Genomic DNA, 23,852 nt, shown 5'->3' on the forward strand with positions numbered 1-23,852 from the left:
TTAGTTAAAGCTGAATTTCCCTGTTACACGAGAAAATTAGACTTTTTTTTAAAAATACATTGTGTTCATCTGCTGAAATTTTTAAATGCATTTTTCATTCAATATGTTACACTTTACAGCACTATTCCATAATGACCTCTACATATATGTACTAAGCGTGCTAAAAAGCAACTTTAAATACTTAAAAACATATCTATACACATCTTAAAATATCTGACAAAATCAAAAATCTTAATGATAATCATGATAATGGATGAGTTTTATCATCTCATCACATAAATTTTATGCAAATAGCTTCAGTAAATTAGGTGAAGTACAGTTAATAACAATGATATACTTCAAATTGGAAATTTGTTTAACATTTTTCCAAATCTCATTTTTTTTTTAAGATTCCTATTCCCAGCTATGTATCAACTCATTCCCTTCCAATTTTTCAACCACTGGAAAATATTGCCACATTTCATTTTTTTTTTTAATTCAGTATGTATCTTGTAAGCATTCATTTAAAACAGCAATTCAAAACTGTAGATGATACTAAATAGAGACAATCTTTAAGCTTTTAGTATAGTATAATAAAATAAAAATCTGCAAATTATTCATCTTTTCTCTTAAATTTATGTGGGCAGGCCTTAATTGACCTTCATTGGTCCTATGCCCTCTCTGTTAGGGAGATGGCAAAATCTGGAAATATTGAAGAAACAATGTTTTCACTTCTGAGTAAAACTGTAAGATTTTGGTCTCATCTCCTACTTACATCTTTATATATTCTTTAACTTCAAGATCACTGAAAATTCTGTACAATACTTCCTACATTTTTTGGGGGGGGGGGGTGAATTTTTCTATCAGGACAGGTTCTTTTACCTGACCTGCATATACTTCTTCTTAACAATAGAAGCCCATGTGTGTGAAAAAAAAAACACAATCTGCATTGGAGGGTTTCTTTTTCCTTTCCATGGAAAAAAATAACTTCCCTCCTCCTCCTACACTATTTAGGGAGGATAAGCAAAAATAATTTCAAAATTTATACTTTGAAAAAGAGAAGGCAGTATTTCATACCAGGTTGTTAGAAACCTCTGGACTGAATTTTTTTTATTCAAGAAAAAAAAGTCAATTTCATTGGCAAGTTCAACAACATAAAATCCCTAGCATTACTGTGCTAACTACTAACTAAAATAATTCACAGGCAGAACTGGACAAATCAATATAAAAAAAAGGAAAAGAAGGGGAGATAGAAAAAAGGATTGTTTCTTTCAAAAGGATTTCTTTCCTTCAAAAATTATTTCTTTAAAGAAATTATTAAGTACAATGGAAAAAACAGACTTGCACTTGTATTATCCTATCTTCAATTTTCAAGTAAAATATAGTGCAGCATATTTTTAATCTGTGATATGTATGACCCCCCCCCCCCCCCCCAAAAAAAAAAAACAAAACAAAACAAAAAAAAGAAACAAACAAAAATATTGGAATAATTATACAATATATCAGTTTTGGACATATTCAGAGAGAGAGATAAATTGCTTTAGACCTCAGCTTGCAACATTAACATATTCTAAATTAAACAGCAGATTACTATAAAAAAAAAAAAAACTCTGAAAAAAACTAACACATGTACTATGAATATTGGGTAAATAGCCAGTGTCATGGCTAAGTAAATTCCATGCTGGTAAAATGCTGGCTTTGTGACCTGCTCTGAAGTTTCTCAAGGATGGGTAAGCATTGACGCTGTACTTCACACAGCCTGTGTTTTAATGCCATTAGGTCAACTCCATTAATACCGTCCAGCCAGGAAAAGGTGTCCTTGTATAAAATGGAAATGGTTTTTATTTCGTTCAAATGCAGATTCTCACTTGCATTCTGTACTTGTTCCTGCATAGAAATCAAATACGACTCGAGATAGTTTCTAATTTCTACTCTTTGACGTTCAATTTCATCCTCCTCTTGGTACTTCTTTGCTTCGTTCATCATTCTGTCTATTTCATCTGTACTCAGCTTGTCCTTTGAGACTGTGATCTGGTTCCATTTTCCTGTTTTCTTGTCTCTAGCAGTCACATCCACAATACCATTGGCATCAATGTCAAATGATATCTCTATTTGGGGAACACCACATAATGCTGGAGGAATGCCTTTCAGTTCAAACTTCCCTACACTGTTGTTGTCCCTAGTCATTGCACGTTCACCTTCAAATACTTGAATTGTCACCCCCTGCTGATTGTTGTAAAAAGTTGTAAATGTCTGTAATGCCCCTGCTGGAATTCTGGTATTTCTTTTAATAATGTTGTCCATAAATCCCCCAGCTGTCTCAATGCCCAGGGAATAAGGAGCCACGTCCACTAGAACAATGTCTTCAAGTGATTCACCTCTGTCTCCAACAAGGATGGCAGCCTGACATGCTGCACCATAGGCCACAGCTTCATCTATGTTCACAGATCTCTTTAATACTTCAACTCCCATAAAATCTTGGAGCATTTTTTGGATTTGTGGAATTCTTGTTGATCCCCCCACTAATACCACGTCGTCAATCTGGTATGTCTCTAAATTAGCATCCAGTAATGCTCTCTTCACCGGTTCCAGGGTTTGAAGGAACAAATCATTACAAAGTTTCTCAAAAGTTGCACGAGAAATCTTACTGTAAAAGTCAATGCCCTCAAAAAATGCATCCAACTCAATGCAGGTCTCTGTACTACTCGACAGTATCCTCTTAGCACGCTCACAGGCTATTTTGAGGCGTCTAAGTGAACGACTGTTATCCGTAATGTCCTTCCCATGCTTCAGCTTGAATTCTTCTATGAAATGATTCACCACGATGTGATCAAAGTCTTCACCTCCAAGATGCGTGTCTCCAGCAGTAGACAGGACCTCAAAAACAGATAAATTGTCAATGGTTAATATGGATACGTCTAACGTTCCCCCTCCTAAATCATAGACCAACACGTTTCTCTCACCTTTGTCGTTCTGCTCAAGTCCATATGCGAGGGCTGCAGCAGTGGGCTCATTCATGATGCGAAGAACGTGAAGACCTGCAATTGCACCTGCATCCCTGGTGGCCTCCCTTTGTGCATTATTGAAAAACGCGGGCACAGTTATTACAGCATTTTTAACTGTCTGTCCAAGATATGTTTCGGCAATCTTCTTCATTTTCACAAGGACCATGGAACTGATTTCTTCTGGTGTGAACCTCTTCATTTCTTCCTTGTACAACACTTCCACTTTAGGTTTTCCCTCGTCATTAACGACTCTGAACGGCCAGAGCTTCATGTCTTCCTGGACACTGTCATCGTTAAACTTGCGTCCGATCAATCTTTTCGCGTCAAAAACCGTATTTACAGCGTTCATAGTTACCTGACTTTTGGCTCCATCTCCAATGAGCCGACCTGTGTTTGAGAAAGCAACATAGCTTGGTGTTGTGCGATTCCCTTGATCATTTGCAATAATTTCCACTTTGCCGTTTTGAAAAACACCAACACACGAAAATGACGTTCCCAAATCAATTCCGACTGCTGGCGTTTTTCTTTTCTCCATTGAATATATGTACGTCTGTACAACCGTGCAGTTAGCTTCACCGAGACATCTTTAGGAAAAAAGAGTCCTCGCATGCATCTTTCGGTGTTTTCCGCCATGACTGTCGCTCTATATATATATACTTTGATGTGAGTTTACGCGACCTTGCCAGAAGTTTCGTCCATGTAAACAACTTTGCTACTCTGCACGCTTTCTTACACGTGAGTTGAACTTCGGATTCTTTCTAGAATTAATTAACATTTAAGAGGATTGCCGAATGATTTACAGATCTCATTAGCCTAGTTCCCGAGGCCTTCCGAGCATCGGAAGTTCTCGGGAACCAGCCATATCTCTCATTGAGATTGCATTCGAGTGTTTTCTAGTCTCTTCCTCGTTTCGCATTCTTTGTCTTTCGGAAATCTAGATTTTTCGTTGTTTACATACTTTATTTCTGACGTCATTCATTTTAACAAAAAATATATTTTGTAACATGACATTGTTTACGTTAAGTGTACGAAATTTAAAGTGAAACAATAATTATATTTATTTACATGTAATATTTAAAGAGACACATGAATCTCGGATTAATTAAAGATCTGTCCTGGAATCTATTTGTTTGTTTGTTTTTTAATATAGCTTCTTGGAAAGTTCACATTATCAGTTTTTTACTCTTATTTTAATAATTAAAATAAAACTGGCTGTTATTTATTTAATTTAATTTTTATTTATTGACAAAAACCAAATGTGGCGCAAGTCATGCATATAATATACAGGTTTTCTTATGTTTTAAAAATACTTCACATATAAAGTGAAATTTTTTTTGGTTGATTTGACATTTACATGTATTTGATTAATTTTAAACATTTCATTAATATAAATTTAATTTATGAAAACTAAATATGGATTTTTTTTTTCTGTAATTCCAAATCTTTTATGTCCTTCCAAAACTCATATATTCGTTTAGAACATGAATTAATTGTACATGGAAAATGAGTGGAACTCTAATATGTTAAAATTGAGGATTAGTGGAGGACCTCTGGGGATTTTGTCCCATTGTTTAATTCCAGTTCAGCCTCTCATGTGTAAGTTTTGAATAAAACTTGAATTGTAAACGAAAAAAATATCATTATGAATTAAAAAAAATGCAGTAAATTTGTATGTTTGTACTGGATAATAAATGTAGATAATTTTTTCTTGAGATCTTTTTTTTTTAAATAAGTAGAATATGATACGATAAGAAAGAAATAAATACCGACGTTACGAAGGAAAATCGTGTGAATAAGAAAACATATTTTCATATAATTTTTCTTATTAACACCATCCAGATAGGATAGCCAACGGACAAGACGTGAAATGAATGACTTTTTGATTTCTATTTAATCCCGCTACAAGAGCTTAAATTCACGGCGAATAAAGTTCATATTGTCGCATTATACTGATTACATCACATTGTCTCACAAACAACTGACCATGTGTTTTGAACTTTTGAAGAGTTTACTCCGAGTATACAAGCATGGACTCCAATGCTGTCCTGCTGTTTGCTTGTTACATGTATATAGTTATGTTACAAGGTAAGTGCATAATTATTTTTTTTTCAAACGTTTTCATTAATATATTTGAAATGAGGATAAATTTTGAATAGGAACTCAGGACGGGACAAGTTTCATATTTTTCAAATATTTTTTTGCATGCCAAAAGATCAATTATATCTGTTTATAGAATGTGTAGAGAAAAATATTTGAAGGCTTCCATTGAAATAGGATTTTGATATTTATAGTGGTATAGAAGGCCTTACACCCTTCCATCGATACCCCACACTGTTATGGTTTTCTGGTATAGGCAAATAGAGGGCCTAATTTTGAAAATCTGTCTTGAAACGCATAACTACAGTGTAGATAAATACACATATATATCAAGAAATGACAAATAAGTACACCTCATAAATTCACGCCCAGACTAAAATGTAATCATCACACTAGACTCGGAGGACACAGGCCCGTAGAACGTGGGGGGGGGGTCTCCACTTTTTTCTGAGTTACATGTAAGTACATGTATTTTGCTATAGTAAATTTTCCTTTAGATGCTGGTTGTCCCCCCCCCCCCTTTCCTTGTTGAAAGGTCGAGCACTGGCAAATTCCAGGATTCGGACAGTAAATTAGGCTTTTTTAAAATTTTGCTTGTCATATTTTTTTTGGAAGTTCTCCCCCTGCCCCCTCCCACTTTTGAAACCGTTGCTACGGGCCTGGGACATACATCATATGTAGGTAGTATTTACTATAGGCGGATCCAGGAATTTTTTTTTGGGGGGGGGGGGTTCCATTGAATGATTTCTTTCCCATTTTAAAAATGTGACTCAGAAATTTTCTGAAAAAAAATTCAGACTCTAAACATGCAACCATTACCTATTTTTTTTTTTGGGGGGGGGGGGGGGGTGTTAAACACCCGATTTCCCATGACTCTTCTTATCAATTTAAGAAAAGTCCTTGTTTTCCTGTTTCTTGGGAGAAGGGGTCCACAGCCATTATAATTTTTTAATGAATTTGATAAATAAAATCCCCAAAGGGAGGAGGGAGCTGAACTCAATCCTCCTCCGTTAGATCCGCTGCCGAATACATTCTGATATTCTTTATATTTTTTCTTTCCACTAAATGATTAATATTTTTCATTTGAATTGAGTTAACTATGGGCAGACAAAATTATAATTGTTGCGGGAAAATAACTTTTTTTTAATGTGTTACTTTTAATTTGATTTAAAAAAAAAAAAGAATTATATAGGAAAAAATAAATGATATTAATGCGGGGGTGCTTAAGACCTTCCATAAGTAACCTATCAATCCTTTTTAACACAAATATTTTTTTTTCGGGCTGAACTCGATCCTCCCCCGTTAGATCCACTGCTGAGTACATTCTAATATTCTTAATATATTTTTTTTCCACTAACATTTTTCATTTATATTGAGTTAACTATATTGGCAGACAATATTATAATTGTTGCAGGAAAATCATATATATATTTTTAAAATGTGTTACTTTTAATTTGATTTTTTTTTTAAAGAATTACATAGGAAAAAATAAATAATAATTAATAATGTGCTTAAGACATTCCATAGGTTACCTACCAATCTTTTTTGATACAAATGGGTTTTTTTTCTGTTCCAGCATCATCAGTAGAATGCAGTTACTACCACTCTTATTCCAACAACATCACAACATCTGAGTAAGTTATTTCAAAATTCATTGTGGAAAATAATTATGATGTCCCGATAGGACCATTTGCAAAAGTTTAACAACGCGTTAGCAACAACGCGACGGCGCGTCGTTTGCAACACGTCGTCGCGCTAACCCAACTTTAAACAACATGACGTCGCGCTAAGAAAACTTTAAACAATTCGAAGGCGTGTTGAGTAAAATTGTTTTAACGCGACGGTGTGTGTTTTCTGTTAGAGCGTATTTTATGTTAGCCTGTTGAGTAAAGTACGGTGTTTAAAATTATGCTAGTGTGATAGAGTGTTTCGTGGTACTTAGCGTGACGTCGCCTTATCGGGAACACTGCATGATTTAAACAAACATGTTGTGGATCTGCACTGCTAGAATATGATGAAAGGTTTTATATTAAACTATGGAAAGTCACAGGAAACTATTTAAATATTCAACCATTTTAAATTTCTTTCATCGGAACGATTTTAAATTGAAATACTGATTATTAAAAATTCATAATATTTGAATAAAAATTAGATCTTCGATCAACTCCTTCTTATGTGTCGGTATATGAGGATTCGTGTTGCGATAAAAGGAACGAAACAATCAGACGTCATAAATTATTCAATTTTCAATTTCATTAATTAAGAATACTCTATATAGACAGTTTTAAACTGATAATTTTCATGGTTTTGAATAAGATGTATTGTATATATTTTCCGCATATATTATCTTGATAATCTTTGGAAAGCGAATTCATTAATATAACTTATCTGGTGATACATGTATTTTTAGCCAGGAGGCCACAGTAGCCGGTATCATTCTGGGCGTCTTGTTCACCCTAGGAATCATGATATCTGTAGCGGTGTGTATCGCCTTATTCTGCTGTAAATCTAAGAACGGCAGTAACCGACTGGTCAGCCATAATGACATCAGAGACTCCTCTCCCACCACCGTCACTTTCGTCACCAATACCAGTAAGTCTACACCTTTAAACTATCAATGATTGTTACCGTTTAATTTTCTCAGAAACTAGTAGCAAGGTTCCATTCGATGATTTTGTAAAAGTTAAACATTAATCGAAATATTGAATATTGTGCTTCAAACATTTTAAACTCAAAATTGTAGGCATAATTTAAATCGTAGGCATAGTGATATATAGAAATTAATTCTGATGAACACAGCCATAATGATTTCGTGAACATTGTAGGTCCATCTAGCCCGGGACAATTTCCGGTCTCTGGTGTCCAGGGCCCCCCTCCTTATCGCTCCCTATTTCCGGGGTCGCCACCACAAGACATCATGCCACAACAGACGATGCCTAACTCACCACCACCTATGTATTCAGAAACATAATAAAAAGTGCAATAAACCATAAAAGTCGTCAGTTCTTTTTTGGCGGGGCGTATTAAGGGTATTATGGTCTGACATTTTCGTCCGTCTCAGTCCCTGTATCAGTTTCAAAAGAGTGGGGGGGGGGTGCAACTTCACAAATAATCTGAGAAGGCAAAAAAAAGTCCAAATCCTGGAATTAACCAGTGCTCAACCTTACAGCAACAAGTATGGGGGGGCAGCATTTAAATATAGCAAAATACTAGTCTATACTCGGAAAAAGTGCCCCCTTCCGTCTGTCATTCATTATATAATTTTCAGTACAGTATATAAACATAAAAAAATTATTTCACTCACGAATTGAACAAGACCGTAGCAACGGTTTCACAAGTGGGGGGGGGGGTTAACCTCCCAAAATATCTGACAAGCGAAAGAAAAAAACAACTAAACTTTCCAAACTCGGAAATCCTATTGGGGGGGGGGGGGTTCTCGGCTTTTCGGAACATTTTTTTTTCAAATGCTGGCCAACCTTACAGTAATCTATGTCAAGCCCGTTGCAACGGTTTCAAAAGTGTGTGTGTGGGGGGGGGGGGGGGGCTTACTTCCTAAAAAATAAATTTACCAAAAGTGGGGGGGGGGGTCCCAACAATTATCTGACAAGCAAAAAAAAGAAGCTAATTTACTGTCCAAATCCTCAAATTTGCCAGTGCTCGACCTTACAACACCAAAAAGTGGGGGGACCAACATCTAAAGGAAAATTTACTAAAGCAAAATACTTTACTCAGAAAAAAGTGGGGGCCTGCACCCTCCCCGCGTTCTACGTGCCTGTATGTACAATAGATAAGAGCTATCCTGAGCTCTGCCCTGGGCCTCCTCCAGGGCTTTGTCCTGGACCCACTTAAGGCCGCCTTCTAAAGAATTCTGAATTCGCCACCGGTGTAAACGTTAATTTTTGAACAAGTCAAAAATCCAACCAGGTACCGGATTTTGTAAGTTCATGTCAGTCAGGTTTTCAATTTAGTGTCATAAACGCGTTTCCAGTGTAAATGTAGAACGAACCAAATTATTTAGCAAATACATGTACCTAGGCAGTAAAGGGATTTAGGATGCATTAAATGATTATGTTAACTTTTAATTTAGCAAGGATGTGACCAGGTAAGTTTTTTAACTTAACATGCTTAATACTTGCAAATGTGTTTCACATATATATATTTTTGCATTAATTGTAAAAATAATCTTGCAATAAACGTTGTACCTTCCTTGCTTTGGTTATAAATTATGAATGGGTTTGAAATAGGAATCGTTTGACGATGGTGATTTTTTTCACATGACTTCTAGAAAAAAAAAAACGTTGATTTTTCAGATTAATTGGTTTCAAACATACTTCCTAAATGTTATCCAACCTTTTATCAAAAGTTCTTCGGCGACAGGTCCATCATTATAAGAGTAGAAAACAGTTGTGCAAGATGTCATTTAGTTCTAGTCAATCAGAACCAGGAAGTCCTCTGATAGGTGTATGTCAACTGACATGTACAGCAGACAAAACGCAGAATTTCCAGATGGCAGAATCACTAATTAAAAGGGCTTCAAGCAGGGGAGCAAAGGCAAGTACACTGTATACAATCTCGACAATCTAAGAACCATAATATACCATATTCATGTCAGTGAACACTTTCTTCTTTCTTTCTTTTTGATATGTAAGTGGATGGGTGTGCAATGTATATGAGTAAAATTACAAACTTTTCTGAGAGCTGAACTTGTCGATTAATTTATGTCAAGTAAGTTAAAATGTGCTATAATTTTGTTAAAGTAATTCTACAGAAAATTTCAAAAAAGGGGGGGGGGGTCCCATTATTTACAGACACAGAGGTGTGTACTTTACATGTACACTTACAAGTACACTAGTGTACATGTACACTTACTTGTGACATTACAATGAACTGAGGACTGATAGACCATGCACATTTTCATGTTATTTTAAAAGTGTAAGCCAAATTACAATTAAATTTAATTACAGTCAACCCTTGTTATCTCGAACTCAACAGGTTCAAGATTAAACTTCCAGATATCCAATGATTCAAGATAACCGGGGTTAAAAATATTAAAAAAAAAATAAGTGGTTGGGACTGCCAACTCATTTCAGCATATCCCTGGTATTTGAGATATCAGTGTTTGAGATAACAATCTTCAACTTTATGTCTTGTTATTTTGTTTGTTTTGTTTTGTTTTGTTTTGTTTTTTTTTGTGTGTGTTTTTTGTTTTTGTTTGTTTGTTTGTTTGTTTTTTGAAGCTACTTGTACATTAGTGTTATGTTATTCAGTAAAATTGTTCCTGATAATTGCAATGAAAATTAATGTATTTAACACTCAAATTTGAGTCTGAAACATTGACATCTTGAAACCAAGACCTGTAGAATATTTTATTTTATCAGAGTTTAAATTTGTTTATGCCAACAGTAAAGAAGAATAAATATTAATGTTATTGAATAAAAGGATTGAAAATTATGTAAAAAAAATTTTTTTTCTCCTTTGATAATTAAAATCTTTGTTTCCAGATGATTTTCCTGCCTGAGGCAGCAGACTACATCGGAGAGACTAAATCTCAGAGCATTGAGTTGGCGGAAACTTTGGAGGGAGAAACCATATCCAGATACAAAGACCTCGCCAGACAGGAGTCAGTCTGGTTGTCTTTGGGGGGATTTCACCAGAGGGTAGGATCACAATAGAGCTTCATTCACCTACTTTATTCAGATAATTCCACTCAAAAAGAACAATGTTGATAAAAATTAGATAATTAAGTATTTCAATAATAATCTGACTTTATTTCAAGATAAAAGCCTATGAGTATATCATTATTTGACAAATCAAAGGTTGCATGCTGTGATGGTTTTCTTTGAAATTTTCTTCAGAGTGAGGAAGAAAAGGACAGCAGGGTTTTAAACACACATGTGATAATTGATAGTCAAGGTCAAGTCAAGGACACTTACAGTAAGACACACTTGTTTGACCTTGACCTAGTGGGCCGTGTCAGACTGTGTGAGAGTGATTATACTATTCCAGGGAAAAGAGTTACGCCCCCTGTTCAAACACCTGTAGGAAATGTTGGAATGGAAATTGTATCTTTTGAAAGCGATCTAGATACCAGTAAGTCATTGTATCAGTATAATGATAGTTGACTCACATAACTTTTTTCCCAATAATTTTATAACTGTACAGTTCAAAGAAACCACCTTAAATGAATTATGGGTTTATTTTGCAGTTTAAGTGCCAGAGTTATTGCACTAATTTTGAAAGAATTTTTATCTATTCACATCAAAGTTTGATTATCCTTAACTGTCAGTGTTATGACTTGAGGTTTCCCGAGTTGTCATTAGTTTTAGCCCAGCAGGGAGCAGACATCTTGACCTTTCCCTCAGCCTTCACAGTGACCACTGGAATGGCACATTGGGAGGTTAGTATGCTGGATAATCCCTAAAAATACCAGAATAGACATTGAACATATAGCTTAGAGGGACATAGGGATTGATAGTATGTGATAGGTGATTTGGAGATAGTGAAAGGGAGGGATAATATTGAATGTAGGGTTATATTGGAAGACAGGGAAAAAATAAAGTTAAAATATGTCATTATTATGTTGTCATTTGTCAAATTTCCTTCCTTAGGTGTTGCTTCGGAGTCGTGCAATAGAAACCCAGTGTTATGTAGTGGCAGCAGCTCAGTCTGGGAAACACAACAACAAGCGGTCATCTTATGGCCATTCCATGGTTAGGATTGTGTGCAGAAGTTTTTACTCCCTTTAAACTAAGCCATATAAAAATAAAATAAAGTGCTAATAATTGATGCTACCGTTTAATTTTATCTTTTGGGCAAAGATTGGAAAAATAGCAAATTTATTCTAATAAATGAATACCAGATATTTGGTGATTTTCTATAGAGTTTAGAAATCCTTGTCACTGATAGGTAATCGATCCTTGGGGCACTGTTGTAGCTCAGTGCAGTGATGGGGTGGACGTCTGTTTTGCTGAAATCAATTTGGATTACATCCGAAAAATCCGAGAGGAGATGCCAGTGATGACACACAGGAGGCCAGATTTATATGGAGTTTTACAATCTTACAGCAAAGGTTTGGCTCAATGTTAGTCTGTTCGGGATCATTTTGTAAGTAAGTAAGGAGGAGTAACTCTTTCACATGAATTGACAGATCACATCTTCAAAAAACTTGTATTAAGATGTTCAGTCAATTTAGATGTCTTAAAAACTTTTGTAAAACCTTTTTTTTTATCTACAAAATGTCCTTTTGTTTCCTCTTTGATGCTTTAATACAGACTTGTTTTGTAGGAAATATAGATGAGGTGCCTCACTACCAATTTGGTCAGCATTCTGTGGGATGTGGACAAGTATTCTATAAGACTGCTCTAAGCCTGGCATTTGTCAACATTAAACCTGTGCTTCCTGGTCATATCCTCCAGATAAATGTCTGAAGTGGTACTAGTTTAATTTTATAGGAACACCAAAGAGGAAATAAGAGATTATCCAGATGTTTCATTCTTTTTATTTTTTTAAATTTTATGTTAGAAGAAAAGTGACAATTAATTACTTTTAATTTATTTCAATGAGTATATTAAAATAATTTAGATCATATAAGATGTAGTGATATTGCTGCAAAATTGGAGAATTATAAAATATTACACTAATTTATCTTTGTATACAAGTGAATAAGTTCCTTGACTTCAGTGCATATGTCCTTATATCTTCCCTCCGTCCTGCCAAACGTTTTAGTGACCTCACACAGTCTGAGTTAGCAGATCTGTCATTGTGTGTTCAGACAGTAAGCAGAGTTGTAGAGAAACACTTTAATGGAACATCTCTCACCATCGCTGTACAGGACGGGGCAGATGCCGGGCAGTCTGTAGAGGTAGCCATTTAATTTGACAGACTTTTATTAGTTCTATACTTATTTGCCCTACATTAAAACTTCGTTATAGGGAAGTCCTTGGGACCTGTGAATTCACTTTCAAAATATAAATGTATTCCTTTTTCTGATAAATGAATACTCTGGCTCAAAAAAAAAGATGAAATTTTTTTTCACATGATCATTCATCTTGGTAATGCACGAAATGTTTAGAATTTAAGGCTATTTTCATTGCTCCATATACTTGTAACCACGTAACATGACCATTTTGATATTTTTTCATTCTGCTGCAGCATGTACATGTGCATATCTTGCCGAGGAAACCAGCAGATATTCCAAATAATGATGATATCTACAGAGAGGTGAACATTATATTTATTCCTTATTTCCTTATTAAGAATAACCCTTAATATTGAAAAAAAAAAATTGATCGATACATTCATATTAACCACATTTGGAGTACATTAATATCACTTTGGCTAACGTCATAGCACTCAGTAGGGCAGAGTAACCTGAACATCTCAATGTGGAAAATTCTTATGGTTTGTAAGTTTTGTATGAGAATCTTTAATTGAGATATTTAAGCTTATTTTAACCTCATTAAATGGTTAAACAGTAGGAATTTGTGCCAGTCCAAAGGCATCCATGGGGCCATTGTTGATCATGCTTGTACAGTTATACATGCATTATTCCATAATTTTTCATTTATACGAAAAATCAAAATGAACTCCATTTTATACAGAAGAATGTGATATGTCGAAAGAATTTAGACCTAGAATTCATTTCCCCATTATATACCTTATAGGGATGTTTTAATACTAAAATTGCGCCGTTGCATGTAAGTACATTATGTATCATTGCAAGTAAGTACATTATGTATTGTATGCAAAAAAAGATAACTTTAATAAGTCTATTGTTAATGTAAATTAAAAATTTTATTTTTTGTTTTTTTTTGGTGTGTTTTTTCTATGTTTTTTTTTTCATGAATCAGTATTCAATCTAACTTGAAACTCATTTGCAAGATGAACTTCCTCCCTCCTGTATATGAATCTGATTAAACCCACTGCCACGGTAATTCATGATTTGACCTGTTTTTATATTGAATTATTGTTTCTCTTGTTTTCTTTTTCCCAAATCTTAGGTGCCTGAAGCACTTTCCTATTAAGCAGTGCAAAATTACTGTATGTGTACTATGTGTACTTCAAAGAAGCGGGCTTCAAATTTTAGCGGCTTTGGCGCAGACAATGATGCGCTAATTCATGAATTCATGCGCTAAGAAATCATTTATAAATACAATATATGGCACAGACATGTATAGCACTAATTCATGATTTCGCCAACAACACCATACCCAGTGATTGCGCTAAATTTTGAATATGCCAATTTATGTACGCATACAGTATGCTACTGGTTTGCAATGTCATGGAACTCAATGACTGCCCAAAAAGTTGCACCAAAATTAATGGCACATCTTTGAACAAGCAAAACGTGAAAGTTTACACCATGCAGGTAAAGAAACCTGCTCTACAGTAATATGAAATAATAATACATATACATTTGAATTTTTTTTTTTAGCTGGCTGATCACGATAAAGATATGACCTCAAACCTTCGATCAGAGGAGGAAATGAACCGTGAAGCTGCCGCTCTGAGGCCCTACTTCCTATAGAAAAACAAGGAAAAAGACTTTTACGAATGACTGACAGTGGCTCTTTATAAGCAGATTTTACTTTAATGTTTACTGGCTTGTAGTAATCAGAGACCAAAAGTATTCTGCAAAGCAGATAATATTTTATATGATATTGTTCCACTGATCTGTGTTCACACAGATAGATGTACAGGTACTCATAATTTATGCAGTTAATGAACATATAATGAATTTAAAAATGCAGCAAGACTGTTGAAATATGTCACATTTTAATGAAAGATATGGTCAGTGTATTGAGGGTTATTTTGTTATATTATTTTGGCCCCGTTTACACTTGCAAAAAGCTCTTCATAAATCTACCCAGACATAGTTGTGTAAAGAGATTATTCTGTCTTCATTGAATTGCCCCAGTTTAGATTTGCCCACTTATGACGAAGGCAAAGGGAGCAAAAATTAAACGTGTGCCTACTTGTGATAAAAAATCAGGAATGTACACATCTCCTCATGATTTTCCTTTATTCCTCAGTTTAGCCCAGAAGGACTGAGATAACTCATAATTAAGTAGAGCATGTCAAGATATTTCATATTCCATGTTTCTAGATCATCATGCTCTTCTATAGCATTTTTGTGAATTGAAAAAGTGATGCAGTAAGAAAGATAACTCCTGCACTATCATAATGTTTTTCTGATGATTTTAAGGATCAAGAATTTGTAGGAAGTAGAGTAACTCCACTCCCAACAATGCTGGATTGATCTAGAATCATCTGATCATTTATAGTAGTGAGGCACATTTTTGTGAAAACATTTTCATTTGTTAATTCACATTTTTGAGTAACTGTGCCGACAAAAGAGAAACACAGTCTGAAGGATAAGATTTTGGACATTGGTCACAAAGTATTTAATGTCACAGTAATAGATTGATATACAGTAACTGTTGTACAGTTTTTATTAAAATTAGGAGGATTCTCAATTTTTCAAGACAAGGCACATTTCCCAGACACAGGCATAATGGAAAAGATCTTTTTCCTGAATCCTTAAATGATACAGTTGAACTTCTGTATCTTGAACATCGATATCTTGAATATCATAGATATGTTGAATTGAGTTGGAGGTCCTTACCACTTCTTCTCTCTATATATTTTAACCTCAATATCTCAAACTCTTGGATTTCTCTCAGTTTTTTCTCATTGAGTTTGAGATAACGAGGTTTGATTTTCCATGTTCTAATCTGTTTTTAGGTTACTTGAGTCACTCTGGTGTTTTTGTGTCTATATATGATTATGCATTATATGTCATTCCTTGATCATAAACTATTGAACATTATCAAGTCCTTCTCTGGAATGGCTGAGCCAGTTTTACTCAATTTTGGTATCTAGCAGGTATGTGTAAAGAGAAACAAAAAATTGAAAATTCATGGTCTGTGCCTCCCTGTGGACTGATGGTTGTGTCCAAAACCATCAAAATTAATGAAATCTTCATTTACCCTAGGACATCAAGCAGTCAAACTGTTAGCATAGTTGTAATAAGCAATGAACCCACTAACAAAATTCTGAAATTTTTGGCCCTTAAGCTCAGGATTCGGGCTTCAGAGTGGGCATAAGTTGGTCATACATTGAAAATACATTACACCCTAAAATCTTCTTAACTCATGGACATCTGACAGAAAATTGATCAACGCTAATATAAGACCTCAACAGAATGTGTGAAAGTCATGACATCTGGCTAATGTTCAGGCATCAGGGCAGAGCTAGGTTTGGTCATTTATGTCTCTGTATAAAATATATATATATATATATACTAGTATTGAAAGTATATTGCATCTTTGAAAATCTCTATCATTACTAATGAACAGGTAGCTAATTGTTTGCATGATTATAAAGAGCAGCTAGCCATCTACTAAAATTATAAAATTCATGTCCATTGGGTCCAGGGATTTGCCCCAGAGTAAAGTTGTTGATCCCTGATCATCCTATTTATCTTGGTATTGAGCAACATATCTTCACCTATTAATTTGTTTTATCATTTAGTCATTAAATTGCATTCCATAAACCCTGAAACAGGATTGGATTACTAGTATACCCAGGTGACCATTAAGGCCCATGGACCTCTGGTTTTAAATCTCGAAGTATTTTTCTGAATGAAAAAGGCGAAGATAACAAACTGTGATCAATCTCATATATCCTATAAACAATACGGAAGCTGAACAGGGGAAAACACGGTCTTCTGGAAACATCAGAGTGGGGAACAGGGGCTTGGAGTAAGTATCCCCTGTCGACCGGTTACACCCTTTGCGAACCCTATGTAAACAGGGTAATCCGTATTGAAAATTACCATAAAAACAATGACTAAGAATTGGTATGAAAAATCTCCACCAAAATACAAACCAAGGACAGGTTGTATTTGCAGGCAAGGTCATGAAAATGACCAACAAAATCCGAAATGCTGACTTAAACGAAGATTGTAGAAAGCGTTATAACATCAACTTATTTGTCAGTAGGCAACCTCGGTTAAAAAATATTCTTATATCTGGAACACGTTCTTTTCGTACCGAATTAGTTTGGAGATAATAGAATATTACTACAAATATAGGGAAGTTAAGGGTGGAAAAGTTGAAGTCATCCTGTTAGTTTGCATCTATCATTTGCAGTCAGTAAAAATCTGAATATGAAGCATATGTGGCAGACTTTATGAATTCTTGGAATTCATTGGGATATATTTGAGTCAACAAAGAAATGAAATTTAAGCATTGTATATTGATAATGCTGTCCCTTCTGACAGATTTTATTTTATCAGATAAAAACGGCAATATGTCATATTGCAGAGTTAATTTGATAAAATAAAATCTGTCAGAAAGGAGAAAACGTTAATTGTCGATATATCTTAATGTCAAATTGAAGGCCACAGCCAAAATTTTCTTCTTTCTTTTTCTTATGTAGACGTTTTTGAATAAATTCTGCTCCATAAGAATATAAAAGGGTCGGGATTTTCTGTAAACGTTCTCATTTTAGCGCCTTTTGCCGTTGCTTCTTGCCTGCTAATTTATGTACACTCGCTAATGCATGATAAAAACTTGTACATGTCATTGTTAAAAGTAGTGCGCTAATTTATGATTGCACTCATCCGTTGGAGAGGACGTTTGCAAAGGAGAGGACTTTGAGAGCGCTAATTTATGTATGTTTACTGTAATTTACTGTAATAAATAGCTCAATTATAGTGCCAACCAAAATTTCAACATATTGTTGAAAGACATGTTTCCACAGACTACATAGATATTGTTAAGAACTCCATCATCTTTTTAATATCAACTTCCGAGTACTAATAATGTGTACTTGTGTGTGGAATCAGAATGCGCTTCAACAAAGCAAATTTGTACATGACAAATCACAAGACATGCATTTTTTTATTGAAGAAATCATTTGAATCAAAAAGGGATACTTCGATCTGTTAAAATCAAATCAATAAAGTGGGTGATAAAAAAAATTGCCTTTGAACGCTGCATCAGATGAAAGACCCTGTAGCTCCGACGTATCTTCAGTTTTATGCTTCGTCCATAAACATTTCCATACTACTAATCTTTTCACTTGATTTACTTCAAAGTACATTGTAGATATAAAAACTGTCTTTTAGTGGATTAATAACCCGTTCCATCGAGACCAAGTTCTAACTTGATTCCGCGAAACGAGCATAGCAATATTTTAATGAGGGTTTTACAGAAAGAAAATCTTGGGCATTAAACATGGCTCTGATTAAAAATAATTTGATAGGCTTGTCAGATGGTAATTTTGGTATTTATTACCAACCAGTAAAACCAAATCTACAATATAACAGAAATTCAAATTAGAAAATATTTTTTATATATATTTTAGATAATTGTCTTGTCTTATAAAAGAAGTGTGTACACATGTACTATATGTCCTATCTGTAGGTAAGTGGAGAGGCGGCGAAGTAGTTGGACACGTGAAGATGTTGGTCAGACGATAACAACTTCACACAGACACTGATTTAATGACCTGACCCATATTCAGCGACCTTAACTGTTTCACTTTACCTTGACTACCATAACCACTCATATATTTTCTTGTTACAAAATCGTAAAATTTAGCGACTTTAAATCTGAATTCAAGGAATTAAACGCATTTTATTATAAGCTAATAAACAATTAGGTTTTATTAGCTCAAGTGAGCTTTTCCGATCACATTTGGTCCGTCAGACCGTCCGTCTGTAAACTTTTAACATTTTCGACTTCTTCTCCAAAACCACTGGGCCAATTTTAACCAAACTTGCCATAAAGCATCCTTGGGTAAAGGGAATTCAAGTTTGTTCAAATACAGTGCCACGTCCTCTTTCAAGGGGAGATAATTAAGAATTATTGAAGATTTTGGTGGTGTCATTAAAAATCTTCCTCTCAAGAACCATTGGGCCAGAAAAGTTGAATCTTAAGTGAAACCTTCTTTACATAGTATAGATTTAAGTTTGTTCAAATTATGATCCCCGGGGGAAGGGTGGGGCCACAATAGGGGATCAAATTTTTACATAGGAATATATAGAAAAAAAAACTTTTGAAAATATTCTTCTCAAGAACAACGGTTTTAAAGTCACAATTACTCATATTGATATGGAATCCTCAGGTAGTGTAGATTCAAGTTTGTTCAAATCTTGACCCCTTGGGATAGGGTGGGGCCACAGTAGGGGATCAAAGTTTTACATAGGAATATATTGGAAAAATCTTTAAAAATCTCTTTCTGAAAAACAAAGCCACAAGTAGCCATATTGATATGGAATCATCCTGAGGTAGTGTAGATTCAAGCACGTTCAAATCTTGACCCCTGGGGGTAGGGTGGGGCCACAATGGGGGATCAAAGTTTTACATAGGAATATATAGGGAAAAACTTTTAAAATCTTCTACTCAAGAACAACAAAGCCACTATTAGTCATATTGATATGGAATCATCCTCAGGTAGTGTAGAATCAAGTTTGTTCAAATCATGACCCATGGGTGTAGGGTGGAGTCACAGTGGGGAATTAAAGTTTTACATAGGAATATATAAGAAAAATCTTTTAAAATCTTCTTCTCGAGAACAAGAAAGCCACAATTAGTCATATTGATATGGAAGCATCCAAAAGTATTGTATATTCTAGTTTGTTGAAGTCATCCTCCCAGTAGTAGGGCAGTAGTAGGGTGGGGCCATAATGGGGGATTAAAGTTTTACAAATAAACATACATGTGTATTGGAAATATCTTTAACAAGCTTCTTCTCAAGAACAAGAAAGCCATGATTAGTCATATTGGTATTGAAGCATCCCCAGGTAGTGTAGATTCAAGTTTGTTCAAATCATGACCCCCCCCCCCCCCATGGGTAGGGTGGCAGACATCTTTAAAATTTTGTTTTCAAGAACAGCAAAGACATGATTAGTCATATGAATACAGAAGCATCCTCAGATAGTTTAGATTCAGTTTCGTTCAAAACATGGCACCTGGCGGTAGGGTCTGGCTAGAACAGGCAATCAAAGCTTTACATAAGAATATATAGGAGAAGAAATCTGTTGATAAAGAACACCAGGGCCATATTGACTTAGGTGAACGTTGTTTCCCATGGGCCTCTTGTTAAGATACACATTCAGTCATATTTTCCTGTTCTCTGGTCGTTATAATTATATAGATACAAAACACGAAAAGCTTAAACAAAATACCTTTATTAATGTAGTGAGTAGCTATTTACATAATGATAATCAAGATGTGATGATTAGTAATAGAAAAATCCTATCTAATTCCCAGTTACGGCTGGAACCTATAACCAGATCCATTGCTATTATATTTTGGCGGGATAAGGACTGCGTCGATAATGTGGATGACGCCATTTGTTACTGCTTGGTCTGCTCGAACTACTTTGGCACTGTTGACTTTAACACCTACAAATGTATTAAAGATATGTCACTCGTCAGCTTTTGAGAAAATTTTGGTCAGAACCACTCATTTCTAAATTATTTATTACAATTTAATTTTTTGAATATGAATGTTCATTTAATTTAATGTAGTCATTATTTACCTTCTCCTACTTCAATGTTGACGCTTTTACCCTCGACAGTTGGAACAGCCCCGGAAGTGAGTCCTGCACTGAAATAGGTTCCGCTAACCACGTGATAGGTTAGTACGTCTGCAAGAAAGGTAACCGACTCGTTAAGATGCCCAAAGAGATCGAGTTGTGAATGTTTGAAAATTTATTTACAATGTTTTGCATTTTGTGTGTGGACTCTACCTGTTAGAGCTGTTTTGTTCTTAAGAAGGTTGTCCAATGTTCCTGGGGGAAGGGCAGCAAAAGCTTTGTCTGTTGGTGCGAATACGGTAAATGGTCCAGGGCCTGTGTAAATAGGTAAACGCCAGTAATTATGATCTTAACACAAACTCTTTCTTGGAAAATTCAGAATTTTGAACAAACTTTGAAAAATGGAGATGCATACCTGAAAGTGTGTCGACAAGCCCAGCTGCCACAACCGCCTTCACCAATGTTCCTAATTCGCTCTCTCTTTGAGCAGTTTTCACTACATCCATTACAGGAATGGGGAACTCCACACGGTTAATGACGTGAATGACGCCATTAGTAGCATTCTGGTCGACCATCACTATTGGACTTCCGTCTGCTGTAACAACCTAAAATATTTTGTCAAGCACAATAAATAACCTATGAAAAGCAAGTTTAAAACCATTTGGTGCGAGGATTATCACTGTTTTAATCTGCAACAAGCATAAAGGTGTCAAAGCTAACATAAAGACATACCTTGCCGTTTTGGTAAATGTTGATTCTACAGTTCAGTTTAGGGTCTAATGTTGGAACCACGAGGTCATTCTTTAACTGGCTAGAGTAAGTCTTTCCACTGAGAACGTGGTATTTTAAGACAGCTACGAGGGCTTCCTTGTTTTTCTGTAAATACTCTACAACTCTTTTTGGAAGTTTGGCAAAAGCGTCATTGGTAGGGGCAAATACAGTAAAGGGACCTGAAAAACCAACAGACAACTGGAAGGTATCGAATATAATATGTATACGGATCGAGTTTCCCTTATATATATTGTAAAGTGAATGATAAATATGACATGTTTTATCCAATAGAGACATACTTATAATTGAACGATGCTACTCGACAAAAAAATTAAGTAAAATGTCATTGTAACCTTAACCTGACGCTTGTTTTCCGGGTTTACTAAATTCTGGTAGTCCATTGATGCTAAGTTACTTACCAATCGTAACCAAATTCAAGTCAAATAATTACCTCCGTTAGCCAAAGTGTCTGCAAGACCAGCATCCGTTGCAAATTTCAACAGGGTGGTTGCACCAAGCTTCTGTGCAACCTGCACGATGTTGCCTTCTTGGCATACGGCAAAGCCGACCAAACAAAACACTAGGGTGGCTCTAATCATTCTGCTGACTGTGTGTATCTAACGTCTTGACCACAATCTTACTGCCTTTTATACAAATCTTGTCACGTGTATCAATATGCTGAAGATAAAGACGTTATACAATATTTATTTCTTGGTCACCTGTTAAAAGTCTTGTGACAGAAGTGACCTTTAGGATTTTTCAGTGACATGAAAGAGAGCGGGAAGGAAAATGCCACCAAAATGAGTACCATAGGAACTATTATGATGATAAATGTCCATTTGTCAAGAAACAATAAAACATAGTTTTTTTTGGTGTTGCTTCCAGAGGATACACAATTTTTTAGTGCAAAATTTCTATTTGTCAAACTGCAACTAAATGCATATTCCGAAATATTATAAATGCGTGTTATCTACGATAATTTCTCAGCCTTTCTGGTGTCAGCACAAGGTGTATGGTTTTGATATGATTCTGCAAAATTTTTTTTTTTCAGTTTTAACCTTTTATTCGTTGACAAAAATCACTAAAGAGATCTAAATCAAACTCTCCTTGACGTATGTATGCACGCACAATAATTTTCAATCGTGAGAGCATATTACAGCTCAGATCACACATTTTCCTAGTTTAAGACAAGTATAGATGTATAAAAGACCAAAAGAAAAGAAAAGAAAACAGCTAAATAAATGAGTGTTTTTATTGACCAAATTAACGAGAATTTAATTGCACATATATCTTGCAATCTCTTGATGCTGGTGATGCTTTTATTTATTATTTTCACATAATCAGTAGTTCTATGGTAGAATATCTCTTTCAACCAAGACAATGGTAAATCCTTTGTTGTGGACAGCAAACTATTATGATGCTTATTAAATAAATGTGGATTCTAAAGATTGCCCTTAGTACAAGGGATTCTAAAGACAATTGCAATTTTCATCGCGTCCTTAATACAGCTTTACATAAGTAGTTATGGTCTCCAAAATTGTTTTGTTTTTTTTTTAATTAAAAATTAAATTTTGATGACACAGTAAAACAAGGAGGTTCAAACGTTCTAACTCTTCACATAAGTTGACACGTGAGGACAACAGTGATAACGCCTTGACCCAGACATTTCTTCACATATATCCTCTGCTGGTCTAACCTTCGCCGGCATGTATTATCTGAAGACTATAATAACATTGCATGTTCCCTTATCTCTGTCAACAAAGCTGAAAGCTCCGTTTTGGATTATCTCTTTTCGTCCTCGCGGTATCTCATAATACTTATGGTAAAAGTGGTCGAACTTAATTGAATTAAATTAAGAAGATGAAAACTTGTGGCGACAATTCGACATTTAGACACATCGCCAACATTTTATCAATTTGCAGAATCACTTTTATTCATATATGGATTCGATATATCCCATTGAACTCAAAGTAAAAGAACCACACACACAAAAGTCTGCCTTTCCGTGTCATATTTGATTGTTTTACCGACTGAAGACGTTAATGGCCGACAAAGAAATACATGTAAACTTTATGACAAACAGACTTCAGCTTTTAAGTTCCCTCATATATGTAGTAATATTCCACTTTTACCTGCATATTGTGTTTATGAATCCAAACTACTTCGCTACTCATGAGGATCAAATTTCAAACCAAATATGCTATTGACAAATAAGTGGATGTTACATGCTTTTCTACAGTCTTGTTTAGACTCAGCATTTCGACAGTTCTGTGATCTTTATAATGAACTTTTTTTGCAAATACAACATGTCGATAGGTATTTTGACAGACATGTTTCATACCAATTGTTATGCCATTGTTTTTATTCTATTTTGAGTACGGATTACTCTCATTTACATGATCATTGCAGAGGGCTCACGGCGGGTGTGACCGGTCGACAGAGGATGCTTAC

General features: G+C 35.0%; 4 protein-coding genes across 4 annotated transcripts; 2 read left to right on the plus strand and 2 right to left on the minus strand.

Moving 5' to 3' along the window:
• Positions 1-1,495: 1,495 nt before the first annotated feature.
• On the minus strand, positions 1,496-3,592 carry LOC133195774 (heat shock 70 kDa protein 1B-like). The gene has a single exon (XM_061331709.1). The coding sequence runs from the start codon at positions 3,517-3,519 to the stop codon at positions 1,645-1,647; it is 1,875 nt and encodes a 624-aa protein (XP_061187693.1). The 5' UTR covers positions 3,520-3,592; the 3' UTR covers positions 1,496-1,644.
• A 1,419-nt stretch (positions 3,593-5,011) lies between these two features.
• On the plus strand, positions 5,012-8,081 carry LOC133195775 (cysteine and tyrosine-rich protein 1-like). Its single transcript, XM_061331710.1, has 4 exons — positions 5,012-5,069; positions 6,658-6,715; positions 7,492-7,673; positions 7,907-8,081. Exons 1-4 carry the CDS (start codon positions 5,012-5,014, stop codon positions 8,050-8,052), a joined length of 444 nt encoding a protein of 147 aa, XP_061187694.1. The 3' UTR covers positions 8,053-8,081.
• A 1,013-nt stretch (positions 8,082-9,094) lies between these two features.
• LOC133195776 (nitrilase and fragile histidine triad fusion protein NitFhit-like) lies at positions 9,095-14,879 on the plus strand. Its single transcript, XM_061331711.1, has 11 exons — positions 9,095-9,183; positions 9,392-9,632; positions 10,583-10,738; positions 10,937-11,143; positions 11,368-11,478; positions 11,690-11,791; positions 11,988-12,150; positions 12,366-12,485; positions 12,767-12,942; positions 13,233-13,301; positions 14,515-14,879. Exons 2-11 carry the CDS (start codon positions 9,420-9,422, stop codon positions 14,605-14,607), a joined length of 1,410 nt encoding a protein of 469 aa, XP_061187695.1. The 5' UTR covers positions 9,095-9,183; positions 9,392-9,419; the 3' UTR covers positions 14,608-14,879.
• Positions 14,880-20,316: 5,437 nt separating this feature from the next.
• LOC133194720 (protein sll1483-like) lies at positions 20,317-22,015 on the minus strand. The gene is made up of 6 exons (XM_061330625.1): positions 21,853-22,015; positions 21,363-21,580; positions 21,046-21,235; positions 20,844-20,945; positions 20,634-20,741; positions 20,317-20,496 (listed from the first exon to the last, which is right to left on the minus strand). Exons 1-6 carry the CDS (start codon positions 21,998-22,000, stop codon positions 20,363-20,365), a joined length of 900 nt encoding a protein of 299 aa, XP_061186609.1. The 5' UTR covers positions 22,001-22,015; the 3' UTR covers positions 20,317-20,362.
• Positions 22,016-23,852: the final 1,837 nt, after the last annotated feature.

Source organism: Saccostrea echinata, unplaced genomic scaffold, assembly GCF_033153115.1.
Source record: "Saccostrea echinata isolate AGI-Se365-2 ecotype Australia unplaced genomic scaffold, CSIRO_AGI_Sech_v1 ptg000029l, whole genome shotgun sequence".
Taxonomy (NCBI): domain Eukaryota; kingdom Metazoa; phylum Mollusca; class Bivalvia; order Ostreida; family Ostreidae; genus Saccostrea; species Saccostrea echinata.